Source organism: Pelophylax lessonae (assembly GCF_965119305.1).
Source record: "Pelophylax lessonae genome assembly, chromosome: 11".
NCBI lineage: Eukaryota > Metazoa > Chordata > Amphibia > Anura > Ranidae > Pelophylax > Pelophylax lessonae.
The window spans coordinates 183,105,658-183,121,500 of record NC_138778.1 but is presented as its reverse complement, the minus strand read 5'-3'; the positions used below and the strand labels follow the sequence as shown (position 1 = coordinate 183,121,500).

The 15,843-nt window shown below is 42.3% G+C and overlaps 1 protein-coding gene across 1 annotated transcript in view; it reads left to right on the top strand.

Annotated features, from left to right (window-relative positions):
• Positions 1-15,843, top strand: part of ITGB3 (integrin subunit beta 3) — a 158,095-nt gene that overhangs the window by 23,158 nt on the left and 119,094 nt on the right. Inside the window, exon 2 of the mRNA XM_082272407.1 lies at positions 4,400-4,482. Within this exon, the coding sequence (XP_082128533.1) occupies positions 4,400-4,482 (83 nt within the window). The remainder of the gene's footprint in view (positions 1-4,399; positions 4,483-15,843) is intronic.

Genomic DNA, 15,843 nt, shown 5'->3' with positions numbered 1-15,843 from the left:
CCTTCTCAGTGCAAAATACTAATAGTGTGCCACCTCGATGTGCTCCCCCACCAGGAATATTCTCACCTGGGGTAATGTGATCACCGCAATTAAGGGTGGTCCACACCAGCTTTTTAGCCCACTATTGGCTATATCCAACTTCTCCAACCCTTCTTCTAGGCTCCTCTCATTACGGATTGTAGTATCCCAATATAATGAATGAAAGATAAAAAAGACAATAGTGCTGCCTTATACCCTTTTAAAATTTACATTTATTAAAAAAGATGACAGAGTACTCGCTCTTTACAGGTGCTTGCAGCGCACCAAACCAACACAAGCGTTCACAGTCCAAAGATACATCGTTTATGGGGCAATCAGTGTAAACAGCAGCTTCACAAACAGATCTAGCCTTTAGCTCCACGTTGGTTCCTAGGTGTCGTCACCATCCTGGCCCCTCCCTTACGCTTATCGACACAGGGTCACGTGTCTTCCTCAGGGGTAATTCTAATTGGACCTAATTGGACATCCGATTAGAATTCCCCTAAGGAAGACACGTGAGCCTGTATCGATATGCGTAGGGGAGGGGCCAGGACGGTGACAACACCTAGGAACCAACGTGGAGCTGGAGGCTAGGTTTGTCTGTGATTGTTTTTTTTGCACTGAGAAGGAATTGCATGGCGGATCAAGCAGTGTGTGTTTTTTTGATTGATTTTTTTCGCTTTATATTTTCTCTGCAAGCAATAATTTGCATGGACTCTTTTGTTGTTATATGGTGGTTGCACGTTGATGTTGGACAATATTTCACTATATGTATGAACTTTTTAATATTTTAATATTGTTATATTCTGATTGTACAGTTATCTTATCTTCACATAGCGCAACATTTATTATGTATTGATTTAGTTAGCACATGAGTGGGATTGTGAACAATGCTAGCGTAGCTTAGCTGAAACACAAGATCTCTCTTTTACTCCCTGACAGAACAGCGGTCTGCCTTGTTCTGTCATTCCACCGAATGATCGGCGGTTCCTGGGCGGCCATCACTGCCGCCAGACCCGCCGATTGGCTCCCGCTGTGTCCAATCACAGCAGGAGCAGAAAATCACATACATGTACGTGATGTTGCACAGCTGGGTATATATGCGGTGGGCGGTCTGGAACTGGTTAAAGAATATGTTACCCCAACAATTTGTATTCCTGATATGTGCCTCTTGCACTATGTACATGTGTTAAAAGTATCCTGTTCTCTTTGTATTGCCTCCTTTGTGTGAAATATCAGGTGATCCTGCCAGTCCCCCTGCTTTACATAGTAAGTCTGGTTGAAAAAAGACACAAGTCCATCTAGTTCAACCACTAAAAAGGAGTGCTTTCCTACTTCAAACTGACCATGCTAGGCAAAAGAGCACATCTTTCCCAGCATGGTCAGTTTTCTAAATGGGCTGGGAAAACAGCCTGCCTGTCCTCCAATGACCAGATTTGTCCTCGCACCCCCTTGCACAGCTAATCACTTAGAAGATCTTTGTACTATTGCTTCTCTACCCCTACCTCTCCAAGCCCATTATGCAGATGAGAACAGAAATCATTTGATCACTTATAAAAAATAAACAAAGGTATTTATATATTTTTTTTTATATCTGTTTTCACAATTGTTTGCCTTTTATTTGTATTTTAAACCAAATGGGTTGTTTTACAAAGTGAAATATTTCACTTCACTTCACTTAAAGTGGAACTACACTGCATCTGAGCACCACAAACTAAAAAAGCTGTTTAATTCATTTTTAATATTCAAAGAAAACTCCCTCATCCATCCATGTCTCCATGCTTTATTTTGATGAGAAATCACTTTGAAAAACACCCCCTAGCATTTCTGGCTGTGGCCATTTTTAGTGAAGGCAGATTCCGGTAGCATTTCCTTCCTGGAGTTCATCTGCCCTTAGCTCAGGGCTCAGGCATGCACCCAGGAGGGTGTGCTTATCTGAGAAATCCCCTCCTCCTCTCCTGAAGACTCTTGGGATGTATGACATCATTTGCCCAGGCATGGAAACCAGGAAGTAACGGAATTATTGTAAAAAAACGTTAAAACAAGTAATTATGATATCACTTTCCTATGTATTTACTGATACTAATAGCAAAAGGATTAAAAATAGTCAATGTTGATTGAGAGAGTGAAGTTCCACTTTAAATTAAATATCTAATTGCCACAAAGCTATGCTGTTAATAAAATACCTTTACATCTCATTCTGGAGCAAGACATTTTCTAAATTTGCTACAAAATGTCTAATTTCTTTTCCGTCACCATGGCAACAGTATTCAGTTTGTAGACAGGATTTCCCAGAATCTTCACCGGTGTAAATTAAGATAGATTGTTGCATGAGATATGGCATGACTGGTATATCCTTAAAAGGAAACTATATTCATTTGGGTCAATTTTATTTAAACATATATATTATATATACAGTATCTCACAAAAGTGAGTACACCCCTAAGTGAAATTGTCCAAATTGGGAACAAAGTGTCAATAATTTGTGTGACCACCATTATTATCCAGCACTGCCTTAACCCTCTTGGGCATGGAGTTCACCAGAGAGAAAGGAGAGCAGCGCCATCTAAGTGCTGTATAAAAGATGCATTTAATGACAATAGACAAATGCAAACTAACAAGATGGGCATGATAAACCAGCATGTAAAAGGGTTTATCCACTCCAGTGGGAGGACGAGCAGCGGGGATCCAGGGAATCTTCACTGGTTCCGGCTGTGCTGGTGGTTCCCAGCACTTCTGGGTACGCGGTGTCCCTCAGAGAAGAGCCGCTAACTTCACTTCCGGGTAGAAGGTGGAGTGGGAGGTGCGCGCGTTCGAAGCATGCGTGCTTCTTCCTCAGGCAAATCAAGTTTGGAGTTCACCAGAGCTTCACAGGTTGCCACTGGAGTCCTCTTCCACTCCTCCATGATGACATCACAGAGCTGGTGGATGTTAGAGATCTTGCACTTCTCCACCTTTGAGGATGCCCTACAGATGCTTAATAGGGTTTAGGTCTGGAGACATGCTTGGCCAGTCCATCACCTTTACCCTCAGCTTCTTTAGCAAGGCAGTGGTCGTCTTGGAGGTGTTTTTGGGGTCATTATTATGTTGGAAAACTGGCTTGCGGCCCAGTCTCTGAAGGGAGGGGGATCATGCTCTGCTTCAGTATGTTCCAGTACATGTTGGCATTCATGGCTCCCTCAATGAACTGTAGCTCCCCAGTGTCGGCAGCACTCATGCAGCTCCAGACCATGACACTCATACCACCATGCTTGACTGCAGGCAAGACACACTTGTCTTTGTACTCCTCACCTGGTTGCCGCGACACACGCTTGACACCATGTGAACCAAATAAGTTTATCAGACTACAGGACATGGTTCCAGTAATCCATGTCCTTAGTCTGCTTGTCTTCAGCAAACTTTTTGTGGGCTTTCTTGTGCATCATCTTAAGAAGAGGCTTCCTTCTGGGACAACAGCCATGCAGACCAATTTGATGCAGTGTGCGGCGTATAGTCTGAGCACTGACAGGCTGACCCCCCACCCCTTCAACCTCTGCAGCAATGCAGGCAGCACTCATACGTCTATTTCCCAAAGACAACCTCTGGATATGACGCTGAGCACATGCACTCAACTCAAAACCAGGTAACCTCTCCCACATCCGTGTAAGATCGCCACACGATTGCGGCTATCTATGAAATTTGTGTTCCCTCTTCCTTCCCCCTTCCTGCCTTCTGGAAGATACACAGGTTCTAGAAGACAGCAGGACCATTCAGAAAGCCCAGTGCGACTTGCATATGCACATTAGGAAACAGGCTGTGAAGCCGCAAGGCTTCCCTTCCTGTTTCCCTTAGTGAAGATGCTGGCGCCGCCAATGGACGGATCGGCTTGGGGTGCCGACATCGTGGGATTCCTTGACAGGTAAGTGTCCTTATTTTTAAAGTCAGCAGCTACAGTATTTGTAGCTGCTGGCTTCTATTTTTATTTCTTTTACAGGTTGGAACTCCTTTTTATGAAGAAACTAAAAAAAACATGTGAAAGTGAGCCTAAAGCTCCAGCTGTTGGTTGGAAATAAGATTATATAATACTCTTTTTTAATATTTGATAAAAATATCTTTACAGTTCCCTTTTGTTTTTTTTACCGCCACCGGGCTGTCTCTGTGGACTTCCAGCAGTTGCAGTGAAATTATCAGTCTTAGTATCTACACAAGAGAAAACTGGTAACAATCTGCAATGACATTTACTAAAGTACCAAATATATAATTCAATATAGAAAGTATAATTGACCTTCAGGGGTTTCATTTTTTGAAAAATGAAATTCTCAGTTTTTATCTTGTAATCATGTATAAGTGTGCATATGACTGACAGTTCTGCTTTTAACATTAAAGTATCTGTGTGTTACAGCCTCTATCTGCGCTACCAGAGGAGTCAGCTCCTGCAAGCAATGCCTCGCCGTCAGTCCATCATGTGCCTGGTGCTCTCAAGCGGTAAGGACATTCATCATCTCTCATCACTCATAAGAGTAAAGAGCTTTACGCAAAAACTCGTATTTTTGCTGCATATATACAGAACCAATGCAACTGATATAGTGAACCCAGGGCTGAACTACCATAATGCGGTGAGGCTATATGCATGCAGGGGGTAAAAAAAGGTAAAAAAGGACAATAAGTAATATTTGGGTTTATTTTTTCTTTCATTTTTGCTCTTTCTTGCCAACTCTAGACAGTTGCGGATAAATCTAGGAGCAGGACTGAAGGGGATAGGGGGACCAGATAGCAATGAGTCACCTAACCCTGCAGGTCTAAAGTTGGCCATACAAGGGTAAGGTTTTTCGTTCAACCAACAGGTTGGATGAAAAAAAAAAAACAGACCCAACTCCCCCATCCACACCTTCATTGTGGATGTGTGAAACCTTCCACTGTCAGAATACCCAAATCAGTGCCTAAAGCCTGCCTCGCTGATTGAGCGAAGATATACCAAAAGAGATCGACTTCTGTTCAACTACAGTGGCCACATATGGGCAGTGTTGGGGTAGTTACTCAAAAAATTTAACTAGTTACTTCTGTAAATTGTAATGAGATTACTTTACTAGTTACTGCATTTGAAAAGTAACTTCACTACTTATTACTTTACTTTCTTCTTTCTTAATTGACCGTGTAGAAGAAGAAGATACATGACACTCTTTCTGCATAGAGTTTATTGTATAAACACAGGCTTTGGGAAACATGAGAACAAAACCTGAAAAAACAGAATAAAACATAAAGTGCAACAAAAAGTCATAAACTTCATCCCTCTCTATTCTTCGAAATAACGATTGTATCGCACGGCTTGGGTAACGCAGGAAAGTGCGTTCCTATAGCCTAGTAAAGTAGTGTAGTTACTTCCTATAGCCTAGTAAAGTAGTGTAGTTACCAATATTAGTATTGTAACTAGTTACTTTACTTAGTTACCAAAAAAAGTAATGTAGTTACTATAATCCGTTACTTTGTAACTAGTTACACCCAACACTGCATATGGGTCCCATGTATGGCCAGCTTACTGGGCATTTAGATGGGTGCATGAGACTTCAGCACTTAGGTGCAGGTGCACCAACCAGTCCTGCTGCTAGAAGCCTGTTGAACTCTATGAGAGGCTGAAAGCTGTTGCAGGGAGATATGGCTAGATGGTGCATTTAGGTGATATTAATCTTTGGAGCAATATGTGCCCAGGGCCGAATGCCTGGAATATAAGCAGTCCGGCACCTATATGATAAACGCCCAATGTGCATGAGGTCTAATGATATTTTGACACCTCCGTTTTCTGTGTATGAATTTCAGTGGTGCTCTGTCAAGGAAAACTTTCATCTTTTTACTTTCGTTTTTTAGATATTTAAGTGAGCGTGGTCAGATTAAAGAGTCCATGCCTGATTGCCCCCTTCTCCTGTTCAGCAGTTGGATTTCCTACAACATTCTGTTCTGGTGATAATATTTACTAGGACAAAAAGAGGGAGAGGGTATCTCCCTAACTAAGGGACAAAGAAAGCAATAACAATTTGACAGCGGTTCTAACCTGTACCCCCGATTATCCTCCCCGAACACACACTCTATCCGAAACTAAAAATATACATATAAAATGGCTTTAGATACAGAAAGAGTCTGGGGGACTGCATCATCTGATCTTTTATCATTTGGGAACACCAGAAGTGGTAACTTCACTTTATAGCTTCTACTGTTACTTTAGGAACATCAAAGTGTTTCTAAACTCACAACAATAAAATCAGTCTGTACATGCAGTAAAGCATGCTTGTTATACTTACCTAAGGAATTAATCCTCCACATTGTGTAAAAAGGCTGTTTGATCCTGTCTTCTCTGATCCTCCCCTTCTATCTTCTAATAGCTAAGAACCCTAGGAAGCACTCTGCACATGCTCAGTTTAGTGTGTATTGCTAGAGAGTTATTATTATTATTTTTTTTGGGGGGGAAGGTGCATGCGATCAGTACAGGACCAATCAGCACTGTCCAGACAGAGAGTCACGGGTCATGCAGCCTTATAGGACAGTCAGAGGAGAATGAAAACTCCTACAAGCTTTAACCAGTGCTTGGCTGGTCACTGATAGAAATCACAAGATTGTTCTATACTGCTGATGAGAAAAGTTATTTAGTAGTTTGTATTTACTAAAATAATTGCATTTCCATGTTCTGTGTACTGTGGGAGATCAGATATAGTAATTGCAGGCTCCCGGGTTTGGTAACACTTTTAGAGAACTTACAATGTTCATGTAGCATTGAATATAGTTTATTTCCCATATGTATATAGAAAGTACATATTATGCAGTGCTTACAGTACATAAACCCACCCATGATAGTCTCTAGACCGAGCTTGCACTCTAATCTCCCCATGGCACACACCATGGCCAATTTGGCAGGAAGTCAGTAAACAAACCACAATGTCTTTGCATTGTGGGAGATAACTGGAGCACTTGGAGGAAATCTATACTAGCATACAGGGAAGGGAAAAACTCCACACAGCATCCTTAGAGGGATCCAACTCAGGGCCCAGAGCTACAAGGCAAGACCCCTAAACAGTACATTAATCCAACAGAGAGAATTAATACTTCGCATTTTCTCTGGTACATAGAGCTGTCTTTGCCTATTGCTGTTGCTAACTTCCTTGTTAAAATGCTAGCTGGCTGACATGCTGAATGCAAAGCTTCAAAACGCGCTGAATAAGTGATCTGTAACAAGCTTGCAGATCAAGTACTCTTGGCCTTCTACTGACTTTATGCTTATTCTAGGATAGTGACTCATAGTACTAAAGCCAAAGACAATCAGGCAACTAGCATTTTCAACCAGCAGTGGAAATGATAGATTTGAACATAATGGTGAGGTTTTAGAACCTCTGTTATGTTTTTATTGTTCTTCTGTGAACCTAAAACCCCCCTGAATGGGTAGGACTGTGTAGGTAACCAAACATCAAAAGAAAATGTATTTTGTAAAAAAAACTTTTTTTCTTTTAAATTTATAATAATGAAAGTAACATAAATCAAGCAAATCGGAGAAAAGATTACAACATGGCAATGATCAATATGTATACACACAAATAAAATATTTTCACCGGTTATAGAAGATGATTATCAGAATATATGGAACATCACAGTAACAGTATCTCCAAGACCCGACGCGTTTCAGATTAAATCTTTCCTCAGGGGTATATTATATGGAGTTGTATATGTGCCTGCATCATATTAATAGAAAACATCATTTTAATCATGCAACAATTGTGTTTACATGTACATGTAGTACGTCTTAATTAAATAATTACGTACCAGTTAGAATATTCCTAATGACCAAAAAGCCGTGTAAAACAAAACCAAAGAAAAAGAAGAAGGTAAAGAACTGGGAGACAGATGTGATTGTCTCATCTGCACCGGAGTGGGTATCGATCAATAACTCACGGAGGTCCTCACTAGAAAGTGAGCCAATAGTATCCCTGTGTTCTAGAGGTGAGCCTTTCTATAGGAGACATTGATATATAAAGTGCATCAGGGCTAGGTTGAGAAAGATGGCTAGAAGTAATATTAAATTGAATGACAGAAGCTTACTATATAGTAAAGTTTTATGAAAGGGGTTAAAATAAATAATAAGTATATATCTGGATTATTAATATAATAATAATATAATCCACATAAATACTTCTTATTATCTATTTGAACCCTTTTACGCAACTGTGAGATTGTACCGTATGGGAAGGAGGGAAAGTGCCATCTGCACAAGGTGCAGCAGAGACCACAGTGATTTAATCCACCTTATGTGGCAGTGCCCAAAGCTACATCTGTATGGAAAGGGAGTTATAACTACATTAAATAAGGTCCAGCTGCCTGAGGAACCAAGACAATGTTTGTTGGGAGTATTTTGTGATCTCGCAGTAGAGGATATTCCAAAACAGGCCATAGCCAGGGCACTGTTCCAGGCCCGCAAGCCAATATTAAGACACTGGACATCCATCAAACTCCCTACAGTGAATAGCTCAAATGGGAGATACCCTCAGACTGGAAATATATATATTCCAGCATAGGGGGAGGTTTGGTAAATTTGGTAAACTTTGGGCCCCGTGGTCTGGCTCCGGTGGACCGGATAATGGATTGACTGCTGATTGCTAGGGGGGTGGAGATTTGTTCATCTTGTTGTTGTCTTGGTGAGAAGAGACATAATTGGCTGAATGAACGGGTTGTATTGCTGCTGATCTACAGCACAGATCGTACAGCCTGCCTGATGGGGCCCCATCTTCAATCCCACCCTTGACCCCATTCCTGGCCCCACCTTAAAACAAAATGCATTGCTTGCCCGGAAAAGCATATGTGCAGCATGTGGGCATTAAAGCCCAGCTTTTTGCTTTAAGGGGTTAAAGTGGAGGGTTTGGAGGCGGTAAAAGCTGTATGATTCTGTCACAGTTTAACATGGCTATTGGGTGCAGACTTTGTTATTACTGTGTTACAGACTACAACCATAAGATAATATAGTCAGTATCCAATAGGTATGTGAACCACACCACCTGCCGCCGCCGGGATTAGAGTTGCTGCTCCCTTTCAGCCACCTCACATCAGTCTTGACACCTGGCTGAGGGAGCAGAGTATGTTTACTGGGATCACTTTGGCAGAAAAGGCAGCCTACAATTGAGCAGCGCAACTTGCGGTCCTGAATTGTGTACCTCTACCCCGAAAAAGTCCCTCCTGGCCTTCACATCCTGGGCCCCTCTGTCGACCTAATGGGGCCCAGGAAAATGTAATTATACACCGCCTAAGCAAGTAGGAAGGGGGGAGGGTGTAGATTAGTAAGCCCTATTTTTTTCTTTGACAGAAATGAACTATAAATATGCAGAGGCCCCCCTGTTGAGCTGATGGGGCCCGGTAAAACAGGGCCAGTTGTACTGCCTTATCAGCAGCCCTGAGTCCAGAGGTCAGGAGTATGTAATGTACAGTGTGTATAGTGCAAGGGTCAGGAGAACATAATGCACAGAGTGCAGGGGTTTAGGAGAATGTAAAGTACAGAATGCAGGGGTCAAGACTGTGTAATACACAGGCTGCTGGGAGTAGGAGTAGGTAAAACACAGTGCCATGCTCAGGTGTAGGTAATGCAGAGAGTGTGGGGTCAGGAGGAAATAATGCACAGAGTGCAGGGCACAGGAGTGTGTAACAGAGTGCAAGGGTCAGGAGTGCATAACACACAGAGTGTAGGGGTCAGGAGCGCATAATGCACAGAGTGTAGAGGTCAGGAGTGCATAATGCACAGACTGTAGGGTCAGGAGTGCATAATGCACAAAGTGCAGGGGTCAGGAGTGCATAACGCATATAGAGCAGGGGTCAGGAGTGCATAACGCATAGAGTGCAGGGGTCAGAAGTGCATAACGCACAGAGTGTTGGGGTCAGGAGTGCATAACGCATACTGTAGAGTGCAGGGGGTCAGGAGTGCATAACACACAGAGAGCAGGGGCCAGGCAGGAGTGCATAACATGCAGAGTGCAGGGATCAGGAGTGCATAGCGTACAGAGAGCAGGGGTCAGGAGTGCATAGCGTACAGAGAGCAGGGGTCAGGAGTGCATAGTGTACAGAGAGCAGGGGTCAGGAGTGCATAACATGCAGAGTGTAGGGATCAGGAGTGGGTAATGCAGAGAGTGCAGGGGTTAGGGTACATAATACACAGAGAGTGCAGAAGTCAAGAGTGTGTATTGCAATGAGTGCATGAGACAGAAGTACATAATGCACAGAGGGCAGTGGCTAGGAGTGTGTAATGCACAGACATTCATGCATTACATAGAGTGCAGGTAAAATATCACCCTCCAAGTCCATTCATCAGTACATGTCTCTCCCTCCCCCAGTACACAGTAAAGTCCTCCCCTCAGCTGTGAGACACATCAGCCCCAAGAAGGAGCCTCCCTGCCACAGTATGTGAGGTGCGATAGTCGGGCCGCTCTATCTGAAGTCTGCTGGTGGCTTCAGTTCGAATGGCACTGAAAGGGCAAAACTTTTAAATGTAAAAAAATTGTAGGCAGTCACAGAATTGGGACCCGGGGCACCCCACAAAAGCTGCGAGGTATATACTTCGGGTGCCCGATGCTAGCAATGCCAAGCACTGCAATTAAAACATGCCATAGGTTCTTTCCCTTCCCCACTCAAACAAAAATAAAAAGTTACATTTTTACAAAATTTAGGCAATAATCCAAATTCTTCTGCATAGTTATGTAGCCGTGGCCCCATGTGCAAGATATTTGTACAGGCTGTTCTTTAATTGTTAAAAAGGTTAAAAAATGCTGGGACTTTTAGTCCCACAGCAGCTCAAAGCTTGCATAGCACATCCGTAACATTTCATTAATTCTTTTTTACTTAATCATTAGAATGTCTCCCACACTCCCTTGTGAACACAGAAGAGGTCAGTGGCTCCCGTCAGTCTCCTAAAAAGGCAATATTTCCCTGGGCTTGTACTCCACGTGGTGTGGTGACTCCCAAACAGATGTAACAGCAAAAATCCTGCAATGTCCCCACCCTCCTTCGCTCCAGGCCAGCTCACATCTGGCAATCCTCTTCTTCTTTTTGGAGTTCCTTCTTCCAGAGCTGACTTCTAATTACAATAGGGAATTGATCTAAGAAAGGGTCTATGTTTTAACCAATCTTTTTTTAACACAATTGCTGCGCTATTTTAAGAGAATCCGTAAAAAATGACTATTTGTATTATCTGATTCTCAGTATTTAAATTCTTATACCAATGCAGTAAATGGACTACCCTATGTGCAACACGATAAAACGCGAGTGGGAACGCGTGTTCCTGCTATGTGAAGTGCGACTAGGACCTAGGAGAGTAATGAAGCCATTGGGTAAACATGGCAGTCAGGCATCTAGCATATTCAGAAGTAAGGGACAGCAATGACAGCCTCCAAATTTCCTGCAGCGTTTACTTTAATGTGGCTTTCTCGCTTTAACAAAAAAGCCGTTATACTAGTTATAAATTGCGCATAGCTGCAGCAGTTCATAAAACTGCACTGTTAGGCCTCTTAAACATGGCCGCAAAGTAGAGTTGTTGTTGTGACACCTGGGAACCCCTGCTGTAGTGCATTTTGCCCATAGAAATGCATTACAGAAAATTTGTTACACGTATCACCACCGGCAAAGGCATGTACAAGTGCATTCGTATTCGTATGAAAAATATGCCTATATATGTGCACAAATACACAGCGGTGCACCGCATGCATTTTGTTCTCTGTAATGCATTCCTATGGGCAAAAATGTGCTGCAAAAGACAAAAGTGCGCTGTCTCCTTAAATATCCTCAAAATCACAAGTGCTCATACTGAACAAATTACATATCTGTGATAATGCTAGCAGCATAAGGATTCATAATAGTCAATGTTGACTGAGAGAGTGAAGTTCCACTTTAAATATGGAATAAAAGTTCATTTTCAATTAAATAAAGTCCATCCAAGTGCTTTCAAAAGTGCTCTTTGCTTGTATTTATAAAAAGTGCTCCAGTGCTCAAAGTGCTTCTCAGCCTCTACTCCACCAGCATGCTCCAGCAAAAATATGTATAACACACAAAACAAGAAGCCTCATAGTGCTATACTGTTAAAATCCAATTTATTAAAAAGTAATTGCACTTACAATTGTAAAGAGTTACAAGCGATATTCAAAATCCATAACACGCCGGCGGGACCATTCAATGCGCCTGCGCCTATTTTACCAGTATGGTACTATGAGGCTTCTCCTTTTGTGTCGGATACATATTTTTGCTGGAGCATGCTGGTGGAGTAAAGGCTGAGACGTATATTCCAGAGGTGGCGACACTGCTGCTGAATCTTGCTGATGGGGTCACGGAGCGGCCATGATGTCCAATGGTTAGAGCGTCGGCTCTCCAATGAGAAACAAACAGCGCAAGCGATCTCTGTTTTCAGAGATCAATACTGTCAGGTAAGAGGCCTCGCTCTTTGAGAAGCACTTTGAGCACTGGATCATATTTTTTTTTTTCCAATCATTTTTATTAAGGTCATAAAACCATACTGATATAAAAACATACAATACCGTATAGAAAAGTACTGGTACATGATAACATTAACAACACTATTGGTCTCTAGGGAACTGGTATTAGGTCATTTTGGGCTGTGACTATTCCTAATAACAAGAAATATATCCTCTGAAAAGGAACTGCATGACCAGGGGATGCCCTCATCTAAGCTGAGGGGTCATTCCAGCCATGAATTGATCACGGTAGCTTGTCTTCGTTTGCATACACAGCCCTCAGACGGGGAGTGGGACCAATAGCAGCCGATCAGCGGTCTTACGTCACTCCCCAAACTATCAAAAGATTTTAATAAGTAGGAAGAAGAGAAAGAGTCAAGAAAAAAAAGGGATGAAGGAAGTAGAAAGGGAAAAGAGACAACAAGCCTTTCCTAGGGTGCTAAGAGGCTAGCCGCAGATCTGACGAGGCTGTCCCCGTCAAGCAGGTGATCCAGGGTTCCCAGGTTTTTTCAAATTGGGGAAGCTTGTCCTGCAGAATGGCAGAGAGGCATTTGTTTAACGTTATGCAGGACAAGTTGTGCTTATAGAGGTCAAAAGATAGCACCAGGGATTTCCAAAATCTTGCAATCGTTTCTGGCTGCTGTAAAAATAAAGCTATTAGGTGCTGAATGAGTCTCGGGGCTCCCCAAAAGGGTGTCCGAGGAGTGCCTAAGTCAAATTTGTCCCCAAGAGGGAACAGATAAAATTGTAGGTACTGATCCAAAATCTGCACACTTTTGGGCACGTTCACTATACGTGACAGGCCGTTCCCTCTTGGCCGCACCCCTGAATACACAGGGGGGAGGCACCCCGCACCCATTGGGCAATTCTAGTGGGGACTATGTACCATCTCATTAGTACTTTGTAGTTGGCCTCTATTAGGGAGGTGTATATAATTGATTTTGTGGCTCCTTGTGCCAGTCTATGCCATTCTGCAGGGTCTAAGACCTCCCCTATATCTTTTTCCCATTTTTCCATATAAGGAAGTTTGTTGTTCGTGGGAGTCAGAATGCTGTAAAACTTGGATATGTACCCCAAACAGGTGTCAATGCGTTTACATTAATATTCCACTGGGGTTGTCTAGATAAATAAGAGACCCTTTTCAGTGAAATGATAAAGCGGGCTATCTGATTATATTGATAGTATTCTGCAGGTGCTCACTGGAGCAAGCACTGAGCACTTTTAAAAGCACTTAGATGGACTTTATGTAATTGAAAATGAAATGTTATTTAATATTTAAGAGCAGTTCGTGAATTGATGTTTTCACAATCTGTATTTTTCCACTATTTGTTAATGCTGCTGTTTTGCACATTATTTTGATATTAAATATTTTTTACTGTTTGTTTACTGTATTTCTATCACGGGATTTGAAATTTGTTCAGTATGAGCACTTGTGATTTTGAGGACATTTAAGAAGACAGCGCACTTTTGTCTTTTGTAAAAACTTTTTGGATCCAGTATTCAGAATTTTAAGGTTGCAGCAGTCCCATATTTTTAACAAACAAGCATGAGGTTTGAATTATATATTGGTTTTAAAAATATTCTGCATTTTCTGTCTCTTGGGTGCCACAAAAACAGACGTATTTTCCACTGTCTGCTTATGCACTGTAATAACTTTTTGGATCCAGTATTCAGGACTTTTAAAGCGGAGTTCCGGGCACAGAAAGCATTTTTCAATAAACATACCCCCGGGACAGTCAGGGCTAGCACATTCCACAATGGCTAGCCTCTGATCTGTCCCGGTTCGCACTTACCTGCAAGAAGAAATACTTACTTATAAAATTACTTCCACAGCGTTTCCATCTCTCTTGTGGGCAGCTGAAGCCGGCGCGATCCTCTTCTGCGTCTTCTTCCGCGTCCTCTTCTCCCAGAATGCGCCTGCACCGGCCCCTCTCGTCACTTCCGGCGCGGCGCCGCATTCCTCCACAGCTTCTGGGCATGCCGCGTCTCCCCGGAAGTGACGAGCGGGGCCGGTGCCGTCGCATTGATTCCTGGGATCGATGACGTTCAGCTCCCAGGAATCATCGCGAAGGAGGAAGTGACGGAGGAGCCGCGGCACAGAGGGAGGAAGTACATTGAGGTGAGTATTTTCGATCTTCAATTACAAGGTGAGTTTTTAAAAAAAAAAAACCTAACTATCCAATTCCTTTTCAGGTGAAGGTGAAGAAGCGGACGGGCACAAAAAAAAAAAATATCGATTTTGTGCCCGGAACTCCGCTTTAAGTTAGCAGTCCCATATTTTTAACAACCAAGCAGGAGACTTGAGTTATATATTTGTTTAAAAATATTCTGCAGTTGTGGCTGTTGGGCGCCACAAAAACAGAGGTATTTTCCACTGTATGCTTATGCACTGTACTTTACTGCCCTGAGCAAGAGAGGGTAAGGTACATGCACATTGCCACAAGAGGGCCATACAACATAAATGTGGGTGCAATTCTCTTAGGGGTCACAGGTGCCACATACAGGACTTGCTGCTAGCATCTTGTCATAATCAATGGCATGCTGAAATACACAATGTCTGTACGCCAGTATACACACACTGGGGCCGTACTTGTGAACAGGGATGCCCCAAATTCAGCTTATTCTGTAAATGTCCATTAGTGACTAGTCCTCTTTAAAAGAAAGTATATAGAGTGTGTGCTAATAATTCCACCAACACACTTTCAGAAGAGTCAGGTTTTACATAAGCTGCTGCTAGAATTGCTGCGGGCTGTCATGTTGACTAAGCAGTATGTTCCGAATTATGCTGTGGGGCAGGCCTGGGAAGGCTGCTAGTTAAATGTTACTGAAACTTTACCAATAAATCTAAACTTAAGAAGTAACAAAATGAACATACTGCTAAAAACAGCTGCAACAATGTGTTTATAAGTTTATCTGCATCACGCTGATCTCTTTTTTACACGTTTGTTTATCTAAAAAATAGCGAAGACTTTACATTCCCTTGCTCGTTTATGTGTGTGACGGTAATGCACAGTAAGCGGTAAAATACAGAACTAAGTCTGTTGCGCCATGACGCCTGTATCTTTTAGTGTGTCTTAATGTACTGATGTCAACCACCTCTGCATTGAGGTGAGTTTTGTCAAGGAAGTGGCGCACGTTTGTTGAAATTTGCATTATGGCGCAATCCTATTAAAAATAAACGGGCTGCCTGATAATGCGCTGCAGCAGTCTAAAAGACCTTATTGATATTAAAATTCTAACATGACTTTTAAAGAACCAGAGCATGGGTGAAAAATGAACGTTATGCAAGGAAGGTTATATAATGTCTGTTGACAAACATAAGTATGGAGAAAATGCAGTCTGACAGTTTACAAACATGCTAATAGCT